This window comes from Protobothrops mucrosquamatus, unplaced genomic scaffold (genome assembly GCF_001527695.2).
Source record: "Protobothrops mucrosquamatus isolate PMUCROS unplaced genomic scaffold, P.Mucros_1.0 scaffold_148, whole genome shotgun sequence".
Lineage (NCBI taxonomy): Eukaryota > Metazoa > Chordata > Lepidosauria > Squamata > Viperidae > Protobothrops > Protobothrops mucrosquamatus.
The window spans coordinates 191,909-207,966 of NW_015386224.1; the positions used below are offsets into that span (position 1 = coordinate 191,909).

Genomic DNA, 16,058 nt, shown 5'->3' on the forward strand with positions numbered 1-16,058 from the left:
CAACAGCAACCCTGTGAAGTAGGTTGGGCTAAGAGAGAATTACTGGCTGAAAGTCACCCAGCTGACTTTCATTTCTAAGGCAGGACTACAATTCCCAGTCTCCTGGTTTTTAGGCCGGCAACTTAATTACTAGGCTAAACTGACTCTCATTTGTTGATTTTGTTATTTTTCTATTTGCTTCTCTGTATTTTTAATACTCTGCATTTTAATAATTGGTAATACACCAATTATATAAATACAGTGTAAAAAGTTATTATACTATACTCCCCAGATTCATAATTTCAGGATAATCTTGAAGTCTTTTTATTTCAATGTTGAGCATATATTGGAAAGTGGTCAGGACTGAGACCACAGCATGTGCCCAAGTACAGCACTGTTTTTTTTCTTTTCTTTTTATGTTTACCCTAGTGTGCACAACCTACAGCCTCCAGTTCAGGACAAATACAGCTCTTCAAATTTAGATTCACAACTACATGAGCAAGAACGCATCATTACCATATCATACGCACTGGCTTCTGAAGCCTCTCAGCGGAGCAAAGAGGTAGCAGGTAGTGCTCTATTTATAAAGCAGTGGCTGTGACAGCGCATTGTTTTAGTTACACTGCTACATAATGTGCATTTATACCTTTCTTCTAGGCTACTGTACGTATCAGGGCATTAAGACCATAACTTTTTATGTTATTTTTTGATATCTTAATTGGATAGTTTTTGTCATGGAGCTGAACATATGCATTGTATTACTCAGTATTAATCAGTATTTAATGCTGGGTATAGTTTCTTCCTATTTGAGTAGGAAAGATAGGCAACACAAAATTTTCTCTACAGTCTTCATCTGCTAAGGCAATTTATAGATTGCTACATCACACATTAAGATTAAATGGACATTTTTCATGCCCAAAGTTTAGAAAGATTTGCAGTCATCAATATTGTTGAGATTCCAGTTTAAACAAAATATTTGGTAGAAGTTTGAAGATGGGAAATTAGTCAACAATGTGTTCCTCTTAGTGCTCTGCGAACTGTTGTGCTAGAGCACGGGTGTCAAACTTGATCACATCACATGACATATGACATATCATGACTTTTTTGCCCTTGCAGAGCTGGGGTGGGCATGGCCTGCGCGTGACACATCCAGCCTGCGGGCCACCAGTTTGACACCCCTGTGCCAGAGGATTGTCTTCATAATGAAGGCAATCCTTAGCTAAGTGAAGGAACCCTTTACTAATCTATGCCTTTGGTGAAGCCGTTTCCAAAAGAATCAACATGGCATTGGATTATTGTTACTTTAGGGTTTTTTTGCACTGAGACCGTTGTTTTATCTTTGTATAACACCTTATCTTTTTTCTGTCCACATGTTCAGGCTTTTCCATCAAAATGCTGTAAAATTCATAAAAATAAAACAGTGAAATTTGATTGATTGATTGATTGATTGCACTATTCCAGGATTTGGAATTGGACTTGGCAATTTTTAAAAAAAAATGTAGTCACTTAATTCTGCCAAAGCTTGATGGGTTTCAGCTAAAGTTTTTTATCTTCTTGGAAACTAACAGCATATACAGAAATAGCAGATGAAATTGTTCTTGCTAAATTGTGCTTCCTTTATACTTTAATCTTTCAATGTGTTACTAATATATTATGATATTTTCATTGTATATAGCAGGGCCAGTATTATCTAGTGCCTGCCGAGTTAATTTTCTATTATATTAATTGATTTCAATTTTATTTTCAATTCTGTTGTGAACTGCAGCACAAAATCACATCTACATTTATGTTGTGATGTCAGTAAATACTCTCTGATTCCTTTGACTTTTTAAAAAAATATTATATCACAAATTGGTTATAGTAAAAGCCTTCTCAAAAAGTAAGTCAGCACTTCAAGTTAATATCCATGGCAGATTCTAGTTCATTTCTAAGAAAAACAGGTTCCACATGTATCTTGGAGAAAGACATTTTTGCTAGAATTATTTCTACATGATATAATTTTTTATTCAAATAAGCAGAAAGTCAAGCAAGAAATCTAAGTGGAACAAAATGGCTTAGTGAAAGTGAACAAATAAATTTGTTTATTCATTAGATTTACATCCCACCTTTCCTTCAAAGCTCAAGATCACTCCCTCCTGTCATTTTTCTCTACAATAACTCTTGAAGTAAACCAGGCCGAGAGACGATTACTGGTTCAAAATCACTCAGCAAACTTGTATGGCTGATCATCACAGAGCACAGATTCTCAAGAAGCTCCACAATCTCACAATATGTTTTGACAGAATCTCGGTTTACATGGTTTTTTAATGTGCTTGATGGCATTTCAGCCACACTCCCATGGATCAGAGAGTACAGTTCTTTCTTCCTTTTTGAGGAAGGCACAACAAACAAAATAAAAATGACTCGGTGATTTTTCATATTGTAGGACTAAATTTTCTTGACACAGAAAGTACATGTTGATTTGCAAAAAGTATTACAATTCATACTATTGTCTGGCCCTGTTATCTCGAATTTGAGCCCATTAAGTTGTGTATATCTATGTGTGTGAAAGAGGAAAAACAACACAAAGAACAATTGTGGTGCCTAATTCCTTTGTATGATCCCTTCTAGCTCCGCAATTGATTTACCCAACTAAAGCACCCTCACCTTCTGTACCTCAACCACTCCCCTTAAGCAATGGATTTCACTACACATTTGTCTAAACACCTTGAAAGTAAGAACTAACTGCTCTTGCTGCCTATATTTGCCATTAATGATATGCTTTCCCGGTGTTGGAGCTCTCTGTAAATGTAATAACTGCATGCAAACTTTAGTGATCTAAAGATTCTTTGCTCCTACAGTTAAGAAAAGTAAAAATTCTCACAAGGTATTTGCAGAAATTGTCCAGAAGTGCTATGAGACTGCAAGTTGTTTTGACTTCCTTATCACTGTGATGTAATTTTAAGGTGAAACGTGTATAGGTGGTTTTGTAATAGCAGCACCACATATTGAAGATTACACCATGAAAATGGGAATTGCCACAATCCATGTCTCATGGAAACTGGAAAATCCTAAAGCAGTGGTGGCGAACCTATGGCACGGGTGCCAGAAGTGGCACTCAGAGCCCTCTCTGTGGGCACTCACGCCGTCGCCCCAGTCCTAGGCTTCAGCTGGGTTTTATAAAACCTTTTAACTTTAGGCCTCTGCCACTGTGTACAAAAAAAAAGGTTCAATCAATCAGTCAATTTCAACTTCTCGCGGGGAAAAAAAAGATCTTGCAAAGTTGGAATTGATTAATTGAACTTTTAGTCCCACCCAGTCTGCTGTTACCACCGCATCCATGCCCACCCAAATGGGCCACACCCACCAAGTGGGTCACACCCACCCGACACCCGACAATGCATAAGTGGGTTTTGGGTTGCAGTTTGGGTACTCAGTCTCTAAAAGGTTTGCCATCACTATTCTAAAGTATTAAATAACATCTGAATAAATATTAAATATGTAAAATAAATGTTACATAATAAAATATATAATATTATTGGTAGCAGAAATAAAAGAGCCTTCATTTCCTTATGCTAAGTCATAAATTGAAGAATAGTTATGGCAATCATTATCATAGAAACAAATCCTGTCATATTTTTGGCGGCTTGCCCTGGCAATAAATCAAGTTTGTATATAGTTTCATAGAGTTACTCTTTGTTTAAAATATATTACCATTTTTTGAAAAGAAAATTATGATTATTTTCTTTTCTAGGTCTTTTCTGAGGCTATGTGTTTCACATTAGAATATCAGATACATATTGAATCATATTCAATGTCAGATACATATTGAATTATGATGAATGTATTTTCATGTTGTATATGATCATGATTGTCACTATTACTTGTATGTACACTGAGAGCTTGTGCACCGGAGACAAATTTCTTGTGTGTCCAACCACACTTGGCCAATAAAGAATTCTATTCTATAAAGAATTCTGTTATTGCATATTGAATTTTATTCAATATAGTGCCATGGTAGAATTGAGTGAACAGCACATGCTTGGGAGATTTCTTTTTTGATTAACACTAGTTAACAAAACAATGTTTTATTGTTTCTTGGGTTTTCTGGGAAGCCTCTGTAATATACCAGGTATGTAAAAAAGCTGAAGATGGAATGCAATATGCTTTACCACTGAGAGATATGTTGATCTAATCTACCTACCCCATCATAAGCCGTTCCTATTCCCAGTCCAAAATTATATGCACTACTAGCTGTTAACAGCTATTTGGAAATTTATGCTTTTTAGTAAAGTTGTTTCATTGATATCTAATTGCACTGTGTTTTTCTTTATGCTAGCCAAAGCAGTAACTGAACAGTGATTCCTGGAATGTGCCAGTAACAATCGCATAATGAACAAACGCAACCAGAAAGAAGGAAGAGACACCCCCCCCAGGCTAGCCTTCTCTCATAATTACTCTTATTTGAACACCTTTTATAAATAAGTACAGAGAACATTTGTACAACAAAAGAGAAAACAACTTTGTATCAGAAAAGAAACCAGATAAATTAACAGCACTTTTAAGATACTATATAAAAAAGTGTTTCTCAACCATGGTAACCTGCTGGCGAAGGAATTCTGGTCATTGAAGTTCACCCATTGTATAGTTGCCAAGATTGAAAAACACCGATATAAAATATGTGCAATGGCCATAATTCAAGCATATGCAGGTCTTGCTGATATTCATTGATTTTAAAGATTTGGTGTGCTACATCAGATGACAATACAATTTTAGAAACAAAGTATGTATTAGATTTGTTGTTGAAAAAGTGCTGCCTACGTTTAAAGATTGGATGAATGCTATGAAGATGCATCATTATATTTGGATTTTTGTGTTTAGAAAGGAAAATTTTGAAAACCGTTATCCCATTAGATAGATAGATATAGTGAGTTTTAATATATATATTTTAGAGAGGATAATGGCTTTGTGACCACAATCAGGTGCAATTTTATTGAAGTAATCAACATTTCAATAATTCTGGATGTCATACAAATACGAAAACCAGATATAAAATATGCAAAAGATGGAACCATTTGAATAAATTATATAATCTATTATAATTTAGGATCATTATAGACCTCTGTCCTTCATGACATCACTAATCTAGCAACACTGTCTACCTGTTGTAAAAGGAAATCCATTTTTTATATCATCTTTGAGTTTAGGCAATGAAATATACCTGATTCAGTCCAGTCCCTATCCCAGGGGTAGGCAACCTCGACTGGCATAGCTGGCTCAGGAATTCTGGGACTTGAAGTCCACGAGTCATAAAAGAGCCGAGGTTGCCTACCCCTGCCCTATTCCAATGTAAATGCAATTCTTATGGCGCAATTTCTCCTCCAGCACTGAGATACATATGCATTCATTCACCACATTTGTCACAAAGAGGGCATAAATTACACACAAAATCTTTTTTTTTTTTTTTATAAAAAAAGACTTGTGATGGTACATCTCTCTGCATATTCAGAAGGAAGCTGTTCATTATCAATCCCATGAGGAAGTGCTCCATCAAAAGGTCCTGCATCCACAGTGGGTTCAGATCACCCACTTTAAAACAAAATATCTAAAACAACTGATACTATTATTAATATAACATTTTACTCAAATATTTATTTTCTTAATATCTATATTTTCAAGAGCAGCAAAAAAATGATTTATTGACACCTATTTATAATTTGGTATGTTGATTTAGCTCTTGGCCCAGGACAATTAAAATCTAAAGTATAATATCTCTTTTTGGGTCTTGGGCAAAAGGGCTAATAAAAGCAGCTAAGGATTGTTGTTGTTTTTTAACTTGAAGGCTTGTGTGTTATATTAAAAATGTGGGCTGACAGCTGTCCAGTATCTTGTTCACACTATTACAGAAGTGAGTTCAGCATATTGCAACTTTCTTTTACAGCACTCTCTTTTTATACCAATTGCATTAAAAATAATCCTAATCACCCAGAGTAAAATAAATATGGATTTAAGCCAAGGTGGGCTCACATTTGGTTTGGAGACAAGATTAGCCTCTGGAAGACTCTTCAGACCTGCACTAAATGTCAAGGCAGTGACACCCTGACCCCTTCTCCCATATATATCTCACTCTTATGGGGGTAACTGAGGTGCTATATCCATACAGTAATAGCAGCAGGGAAAGAGCAGGTTTACAAGGATGACTATAGGGAAATGAAGAAATGTTAGACTCTTTCATTCCTCCATTGCAATAATTCTGGCACAAGGAAGATCCCAGAGGGAGATAGCAGAAACAGCTGCCAAATACTGGAATATTTCCTTGCTGTTAATAGTACACATTGGGTCAATTTTGGAATGAAAATTAATTTCACCCATACATAGCAATCCTGGTGAAGATTGCACAATAGGTCATACAAGGATTATTGTTCTGTGGCCCAACACTGTCTGTGTGATGGGATGTGGATTGAAATTAGTGAATTGGTGCTGAGAAATATAGCTATTCACCACACAATTACACTGTAGTTTTGTAGAAGCCACAGGTTGCCCATGTATAATAGAAATTGTTGCCTTAAAACTGGCTTATAACATTACTATCTCTACATACAAGCCCTTAGATTATTTTTATTAGAAAATCTCAGCGTAAATGATTGAGATATTCATACTGATAGCTGTTATAGAGGTGCAAGTAAAGTTGCAGAATCTTTTACATAAAAGATGAAAATTGTAGTTTTTCGGCTGGTTACTGCATGGCTTAGTACAATGCACAAATTTAAAGAAAAAATCCTAAAATTTACTGTTAAAAATACATTGTGTATGGAGAACAGAATTTCACAGGTAGCCAAGAGCCTGTATTCATGATTTTCCATACAACCTTATAAGTTTTGATAACTTGTATCTATGTAGAAGGAATGTAATATAAGAAGAGTTCATATATGGAAAAAAAGCTTCCAAGCTGGCTTCCCAAGCTAAGATTTGCAGAGAACTACGTGTTGTCTTTCATTTGATGTTTGTTCTTTGAACAGGCACACACTACATAGCAAACTAATTTTGAGAGTTTGAGGTACTTTAAAAATCTCTTTGTGATGTTGCCTTGCAGCTACCGTTCAATGAAGAAATCTTTCTAGAAGAATAAAACACTTTCTTTATTACAGTCCATACCTTTTATGTATTTACTTGTAGAAATGAGTCCCAATTATTTGTTTCAGATTAGAATGGAATTATTAAAACAGATATGGAAAATTCAAATATCCAAGAATACTCAAATATTAATACTCAATAAATACCTTGAGAAGCACATACAGCTCCATGTAAAAAATAGACTAATTTAATTTAAACCAGGTTAAAATGAAGTAGCGTTATCTCATTTTGACATTTGTAAAAGTCAATGATTGTTTTCTGTGTTTAGACAAAATTCTCCACCCACCCCAAGTGATAACATAAATAATTTTTCCTACAGCAAAATTGACTCTCAAAAAATTCATCAGAATGAGGTAAACTTTTCCCTTAGGCTTATATTTATTAATTGTGTTCGTTGAAATCTCACACTGCATTGCTAATTCTTTCCTTCAAGTTGGTCAGGAATATGTAATTGGACATATTTATTCTAGCAACTAAAGAATTACATAAAGAGAAACACTTGTTTTTGTTTTCCTTTCCTTGATTAAGCTAAGAGATACAATTTCTACCTGACTGTGTCTTTTATCTAACAGTAACTGGGTTGAAAATTATTTTTTGAACTTGTTTTCTATTTTGACTATATTTGGAAACTATTCTTGATAAATGTATTTAGAAAATACAATATATTTTAATTGAATACTGCCAGTGTCAAGCATGTAACTTTTTGTCAAAATGATACTTTTATTATTTTTCTTTATTAAAATGTTGAAATATTTTGCAAGAAATTTTTAATTTAAATGAAATGTAACAATTTGGAGACAATATATATGTACATATTAAACTATTAACATTATATTTCATCTGCCTTTGGACTTCTATCATTTGGTCTTCAAATTTTGACTGCAGTTGAGTTGCATTTGTTTTTTACTGTCAAAATATTGTCCCTCGTACTCAGATCCACATTGAACTACATCACAGTTTTTCTCTGCATTCATCCCACAGGATTTGACTCCACGTCTTTTGTATCCCTAGCACAGAACTCAAGCAAGTTGCTGAGTTCCTTGGCCAAAACAACAAGTGGACCACTGATTCCTTATCTCTGTGTTACAGACATTGTGCTTCTTAATGGCAATGTGACGTTACAATATATATTAAAACTTCTCCATACAATAAATATGGATTGGAAATAGCTTTTGCTTAATTTGTAAGGGCTTTCAAAAATCAATTTATCTCTTGAGGTAGGAAAAGCTCCACAGGATTCAGAAACATACCCCAGCGCTGTAACTATTTTTCTTATTGATAATATTAATGCTAAATTGCTCTTTTCCAGCAAAGTTTTTCTGGTAAATGTTCCCCAGTCTGAGTTTCCCAATTTGCAGGTACATTCAATAGTGTTTTCTTATCTGAATATATCCTGGGTTGAGATTAAGGAGCACTGTGAATGTATTGCTGCTTATCCCCATTTAGAAGCAACAATGGGGGTATATTTTACATTGTTTTTATTTTATTTATGGTATAGGGTTTCCTGCCTGAGCAGGGGTTTGGACTAGAAGACCTCAAAGGTCCCTTCCAACTCTGTTATTCTGTTATTTTATATATATAGACAGTCCTTGTTTTGCTTAATGACCTTTCAAAATTATGAAAAAAAGTGACTTAGGACCGGTCCTCATGTTGCCATGTCCCCACAGTCACATGATCAAAATTTGGATGTTTGGCAACCCTCATGTTGTTATTATGGTTGCATCATCCTGGGAGTCATGTGATCACCAATGGTGAAAAAAGTAAGGTTCTACATTTGGGCAAAAAGAACCAAATGCACAGGTACAGTATAGGTGGTATCTTGCTCAATAGTAGTAACTGAGAGGGATCTTGGAGTCCTAGTGGACAATCACTTAAATATGAGCCAGCAGTGTGCTGCAGCTGCCAAAAAAGCCAAAGCAGTCCTGGGCTGCATTAACAGAGGGATAGAATCAAGATCACCTGAAGTGTTAATACCATTTTATAACTCCTTGGTAAAGCCACACTTGGAATACTGCATCCAGTTTTGGTCACCAGGATGTAAAAAAGATGTTGAGACTCTAGAAAGAGTATAGAGAAGAGCAACAAAGATGGCTAAAACATATAAAGAACAGTTGATGGAATTGGGTATGTCTAGTTTAATGAAGAGAAGGACGAGGGCGACATGATAGCAGTGTTCCAATATCTCAGAGGTTGCCACAAAGAAGAGGGAGTCAAGCTATTCTCCAAAGCGCCTGAAGGCAGGACAAGAAACAATGGATGGAAACCTAACCAAAGAGAGAAGCAACCTAGAACTAAGGAGAAATTTCCTGACAGTTAGAAGCAATCAGTGGAACAACCTGTCTCCAGAAGCTGTGAATGCTCCAACACTGGAAGTTTTTAAGAAGAGACTGTACAACCATTTGTCTGAAATGGTATAGGGTTTCCTGCCTGAGCAGGGGGTTGGACTAGAAGACCTCCAACGTCCCTTCCAACTCTATTTTATTATTGTTGTTGTTGTGTTGTTATTCCAATTGCAACCTTCCCAAGGTGTTTCAACAAACAAAATGAACGGGGGAAACTGGATTCACTTAACCATGTGATTTGCTTAATGACTGTGTGATTCGCTTAACCACTGCAGCCAAAACATTGTAAAATCGGATGCAACTCACTTAACAATCATGTTGCTTAGTGACAGAAGTTTCAAGTCCCAGTTATGGCTGTAAGTCAAGACTACCTGTACTGTTTACACCCACTTTGGGACTGAGAACTCTTTAATTTACAACTTTAATCATTATCAGGCTGTTTATGGCAAACAAGTCACCCCCTGTGCTGGTGCAGCTTTCTGTCCCAATAAAGATTTTTTAAAAGGGTGATGAACGACATTTACATCGTTTCACAATAAACAACAGCTAATAGAAAAGGCTTCCTCCAACTCTGTGAATTAATGTTGTCGTGCTTGAGAAAGAAGCACAGCTTCAGAGATCAGGAAAGCTTGCTTTTTTGAGGCTTCTCTCTCCTTGATTTCTGTCGGTCTTTCTTCTTTTAAAATATTTGCAAATGACACGTGTGTGTGTGTGTGTGTGAATTACATAGTTATCAGAAGCACAGAGAAGGCACAAAAATATTGTGATGTGATTTTTGCCCGATCAACCTTGCTATTGCTGAGGTGTGTTCAAAAGAGGAAGACTTTTACTGCCTACTAGCTAAAGTAACCTTTCTTCATAGTGATCAGTACAAAGGAAGAGCACAAAATGTACATACATCACAGTGACTGGAATTCTGTTTGAACAAGTCTATTGATTGGGCCTGACCTCTTTACACTGTTTTTCTCTCTATTATTTGAAAAGGTGCATCTAAGTGTGGCTGAATTGAACCAACTGCAATGAACTTTCTATGAAAACTTCTTGAGGTATTTCTTTTAGTTCAAAGCTTTGGGATTTTTAAAGGGCATTTTTAATACAGCCTGTTGAGGTATTCTGTGCCCAAGCCACACTTTGAATGTTTTAAACTACAGGTAAGTCTGAGAAGAAGGGGAAATGAAGGCATTACAGCAGAATCATGATCTGGGGAAGGGAAAGAAACCTTTCGACCCATGGAATAAATAAAAATGTCAGATAATGCTTTGAGAGAGAACTTTGTTCTAGTCTATGTGGCATTAGTGTGGGGCTTCAGAACAACCATTTAAAAAGTACCTAAGAAATGTACCCCAGTTCACCGAACTGCATTGTGACTCTTCACTAAAGGACTCTTCGCATGCTTTTTCCAGGACTCCAGGCTTCAGCTATTGCTAACAAAAGAAGTCACATCTGCACATCTGAAACTTTGTTTCACATTTAAAGTACGGTAAACCATTGTATTGCATCAAACCACATGAACATTAGGTGGAGACACAGACTCTACCAGCAAAATGTGTTTAACTTCTGAAGTATTTAAGATCTAATCATAAAAAAATGAACTATTGATTTCCAATTTTAATTGGCATTTCAATTAATGATGTCCTTAAATATCAGTACAGATAATTTTGAGACAAAATTCTTGCATGGAGAAATGGGAATATGAGTGAATAGATTATCCTGTTGACAGAAAACAACTCTCACCTGCAAGTCTTATATAGATTTATCTGGAGGTGATGCTATTTGCTTACACCAGGAGAGGGAGGGAGGAAGGAAGGAAATTAAGAAAAGGAAATAAATTAAGAAAAGGAAGGAACGAAGGAGAGAGCGACAAACAGAGATTAGATAGAGAAACAGGTAGAGATGACAGAGATAGAGATATGAAAATGTGGTAAAACATTTCTAAAATACTGAAACCCAGTATCTGTAAAATATATAAAACCTTCAAAGTTCGGCATAACCAGAAGGTTATGCTTTTCCCTGTCATGTATATTAGATTTGGTGATAAGATATTTGGCCTGTATTTCAACGTTTATATGGAAGCTTTATTGTTTTAAAACATTTTTAAACCTTTGTCTTTAATAATTAGAATACTGTATACTGTAGAGAGAAACTATTTTCTCAGCTTAATTCATGTTAATTATGGAGAACTATACGGTAACATCTAAAACTATAGTAAAATTACAAGTATTGGAATCCATGAGCTTTATCTCTCATACCCAATGCTATTTTTCATGTGGTAAGTTGAAATAAATTGTTTCTGAGATGGTTTTTGTTCTGAGATACTTTGCCTTTCTCTGTATTTATAAGTGAGTAGTTGGCTAATCTCATCTGGGTTTGAAAGCTAAAAAGGGTTAAGCTGGACAGTGCTTGCGGGGGAAACTTCCAGCAAATACTGAAACACATAAACATACACAGAGAGAGTACAAGAAAAAGGCTAAGGAAAACGATTTATGTAGTTTCTTCTCAAGGAAAATACATGGATATGTTCACCAAGTCACCTGAAACAGAGCCTGAGTCAAAGGAGATACTACTTTTTAATATTTAATTTAAAATATTTAATTATTTAATCAAAAGATGCTTAAGACAGTTTAAGGAAAAGAAACCATTTGACATTGGGAGGTGGGTCAGAATTTTAATGAAGACAACCTTGGCCATTCTGATAAATGGCCTGCTTTGCTAAATGAAATCCCCCTTGTTCATCTTCATTTCTCTGTTGCTTTTAATACAATCACCCGTGGAAACGTGAGTAAGAAAGAAATGAGTAATATAATACTCTTATTCAGCAAGGTTGGTTACAAAAGACATTTGATAATCCTGACTTTACATTTATATTTGTTGACAAAACCCCACAAGGATTTGTTCCTCCTCTATGCTTTTTAACATCTGAAGCAGCTGAATGAGGTAATCTGAGATTTAAATCTATATAAAAAAGGGGAGAACACATTGGTGCCAATATTATATTCATTGCAGATTATTCTTTATTTTGCTCAGTCATTTTACTTTTAAATTTTGTTACTTAAAACTGGGGGGAAATGTTTAAACTCCTCTGTTTTATTGCAGTTATATTTGGTTTATTTTGGTTTTCATGGCACAGAACATTTGATTTTTTAAATATGCTGCATAAATGTATTTTTACATGGTGTACTCTATAGATTTCAGAAATATGAAGAACTGAGTTGGTAGCATCTCTCAACATCCATAGCATCCTAACCGCACTGTGGGAAGAAACTTAAGATCTGACTTGGAGTTAGGCTGGTATGTGGTCATGCTAATTGCAACCAACAGTGCAGTAGATCTGATTTTGTCTTCTCTCAGCATGTTTGTTTTATAGTACTTCATTTTTTACACTTCATAACCCTTTGTATACTGACCAGAGTCCACAAATGGGAGGCTTTAGAAACTGAATAAATAAATAATAAATATATTGTAATTTAGTGCTATGTGTGAATGCTGCTATTCTCTGACTACCTAACTCCAGCACCACCTACAAACAACAGCAGGCTTTACAAAGATATAAAACAAAACAGAACAAAATACAACATCTGCAAAATGTTTGATGGAGGGGGAAAATGTGTACAAAAATATGAAAACCTGAATGATATAACTGGTAATTATCCAGACTATCACTGGAACCAGCCTATGGCACACTATTTCATTGTGGGTATATTTGTACAATGCAAGTATTTTGGGATGTTCGTTTGCTTTCTTATCATATATTGGCTACAGAAGCCTAAACTAGTTTCTTAAGAAATAATGAAATGAAATGAAGTGATAAAAGGAGTGTCAAAACTTCTCTCTGGCATTTTTTTTTTAAAAATCCCATCAACTAACTTGAAGAGCAGATTTACTGCCTCTATATTCTTTTTAGTAATGTAAAGTATCTTTTCTCACAAGGCTGTCATGAAATGAGGAAAGCAGAATGCTATTTCTAAACTGCAGTTCCGGGCCTGTTTGTCTTCTTTCAAACGAATCTTCATTATGATTATCAAGCCTATACAATACCAACAACCTCGTGGTGAAGGATGTGGTTCCTTTTCAGATGCCACATGCAAAGGCTTGATGTTTCAGGTGAAAGTTTGATAAAAGGAGATGGCTTTCTTCAAACCAAACACATCTCCTGGCCCCTCCATCTTTGCCGAGCGCTTGCTTGCTACGTTTCTCCCAATGCTTCATATAAGGCCTCAAAGCAAATAAAGATGCCAAGCTTTGATTAGGAAACTCAGCCGGCTCTTTTTGTTTCCATGTTATATAGAGACAGCTTCAGTGCATAATTTAATCTCTTCAGGGGACTGTAGTAAATCCACAAGAGATTTCCACCAGCAGCCCTCCTTGACATGAGAACTAGTATGCATGTGATCTTTGATGTGAATTCCCTAACCATAGCCTTAGAAGGACCTGTGGCCTTTGATGCTGCCCTAAAAATTGGGCTTTCTGAAAGAAATGTTGAGCCTTTCTTAGAAACACCTGATGAGATCCTATTTTCAGAGGCCATAGAAGAGTTTTTTTTTCCCCCATAGTGCAATGCAGCAAAACATGTTTTCCCTTGGCTATTAGACTTCTTTTATTTTTTTTCTTTTTAACTGATATTTCCTCTTTTATTAAGAATCTCAAAAAGTCTAGGCATATTGTGGCATTTCATACTATAGCTGGACAGGACACACATGACTGTTCTATATATTAAAGTACAGCCCTAATAACACATGAAAATGATTTTGGCAGGAAAAAAATCAAGCTCCTAATCTCACTGATAATTATTTCTGTGAAAAGATCTTCCTTCCTTCCTTCCTTCCCTCCCTCCCTCCCTTCCTTCCTTCCTCATCTTATGAATCTTTTCCTGAAGCAAGACATTCCCAGCAGGATTGTTCAAAGAGAACATTTGTCATATTGCTAAAATGACAAATGTTGGATCAGGCATCAGGCTTTTTTCACTTATGGAAGGCATCCTATGGAATGTTTGGAAGACATTTTTTTTGGTATCTTAATCAGAATTAAGTTTAGGATTTCAATTATTTCCAGTTGATTGAATTCTTTGGTGTTGCTCCCACAGTATGAAATGCACTACTTTCAGCAGCTATATTTACCATTTTTTTCATCTTGATGAAGAAACCAGACTTCAGCCAGGCTCCCTTGAGTTTCCTTGATGGTGATTTTATTTAGTTGATCTAATCCCCACCTTTTCAAGACAATATTCATAGTGCTCCCTCTGCCTATTTATCCTCACAGCAACCCTGTGAGATAGGTTGGGCTGAGACAGAGTGACTGAGTGAAATGGATGAAAGGTTGGCTCTGCCAGTCATCATCTTAAGTATTGTACCATACTGACTAGCACTGCTCATCAAGTGGCTCCCAATAATTTTCTAAACCTGAAGTGCAATTTAAAATTGAAAGCATAGGACATTTTTTTAAAGTTGGCCAGCTAGGAATACACAAAGAAGCAGAATAATTTATAAAAAGTATGAGTGTTCTTTAATTTTAAACCATGGTTTATCCATGAAAAAGCAACCACTCATGGGCATTTGTTGAAACTTGCTTTACAATCCCTTGCACACTTCCCTGGGCAGGTAAGTTCCAAGATCTGGATGCCACCATTTTAAAATGACATGTCCTATTAAATTGTATTTTTAGGCAGGCTGAGAACGTAAGTACTTTGAAGGTCAAGACCCATCCTAGCCTAGAATTTTGTTTCTCATCAGCCCAAATGTTTCTAGGATGCTGACAACCAGATGACGGAAGGAGACAACTCTTCCATCATTGGTCTCCTGACAGTATTATTCAGAAATAAAATAGTGACTTGAGGATCAATAGCCTTTACTCATCTTGTCCTCCATGAATTTCTCCATTCCAGAGCATTTCAGGTTAGTGACCATCACCACATCTTGCTGTAATAAATGCAATAGAATAGTGATTGCAGGGTTTTATATATCTTGATCATGTCCCGTCTTTTTATTTGTTCTAGCTTGGTCTCATAAAGTAGATGTTTGATGAATAAGTATTTTGTTTTCCTTTGCTTACTTTTTTGCAGTTGTAGTATGCTTTTTTCAAACATTGTCACCAGAACTGTACAGTATTCCAGAACTGAATGTACAGTATCTAGGCATACAGTGTTGGTGAGTTTATTTTCAAACATTTTCTTAATTATTGCTAACATGAAATTTGCTTTTTGGTAGATGACAAACACTATCATTGGTGTTTGTCATCATGACCCCTAAATAATAATAAAGCTAATTTGTTCCAGTGTGCGTTATTTTACGTCCACCTAAACTAACTGCAGGGTTTCTGTTTGGTTGACCATTTCTTCTAAGATATCCCTCTGAAGCTCTTCATAAATGAGTTTTCACTATCCTGAATAATTTCATATAATCCATAACTTTGCCTAACTCCCTGCTTACCCTGTATCAAGATCAGTAAGTTAAAAATTATTTAAATTTGAATTTCCTTTCATTGAGAAAACTTAATATGTATCCCTATTCTATTTTGTCTAACTAGTTAACAAAACACTCTAGAAGACTGTGAACAGGATTTACTCTCGCAGAACCCAGTGATTTTCTTTCAGCAAGGCTTATTGCTCCATAGGCTTTTTTTTTTTTTTTT

At 35.6% G+C, this 16,058-nt stretch overlaps 1 protein-coding gene across 1 annotated transcript in view; it reads left to right on the forward strand.

The window, feature by feature from the left end:
• The window catches only part of PLEKHA7 (pleckstrin homology domain containing A7), a gene marked incomplete in the record, with an annotated part of 124,203 nt that extends 119,000 nt beyond the window's left edge, over window positions 1-5,203 (forward strand). Inside the window, 2 exon segments of the mRNA XM_015819264.1 lie at window positions 409-548; window positions 4,298-5,203. Coding sequence (XP_015674750.1) covers window positions 409-548; window positions 4,298-4,320 — 163 coding nt within the window.
• Window positions 5,204-16,058: the final 10,855 nt, after the last annotated feature.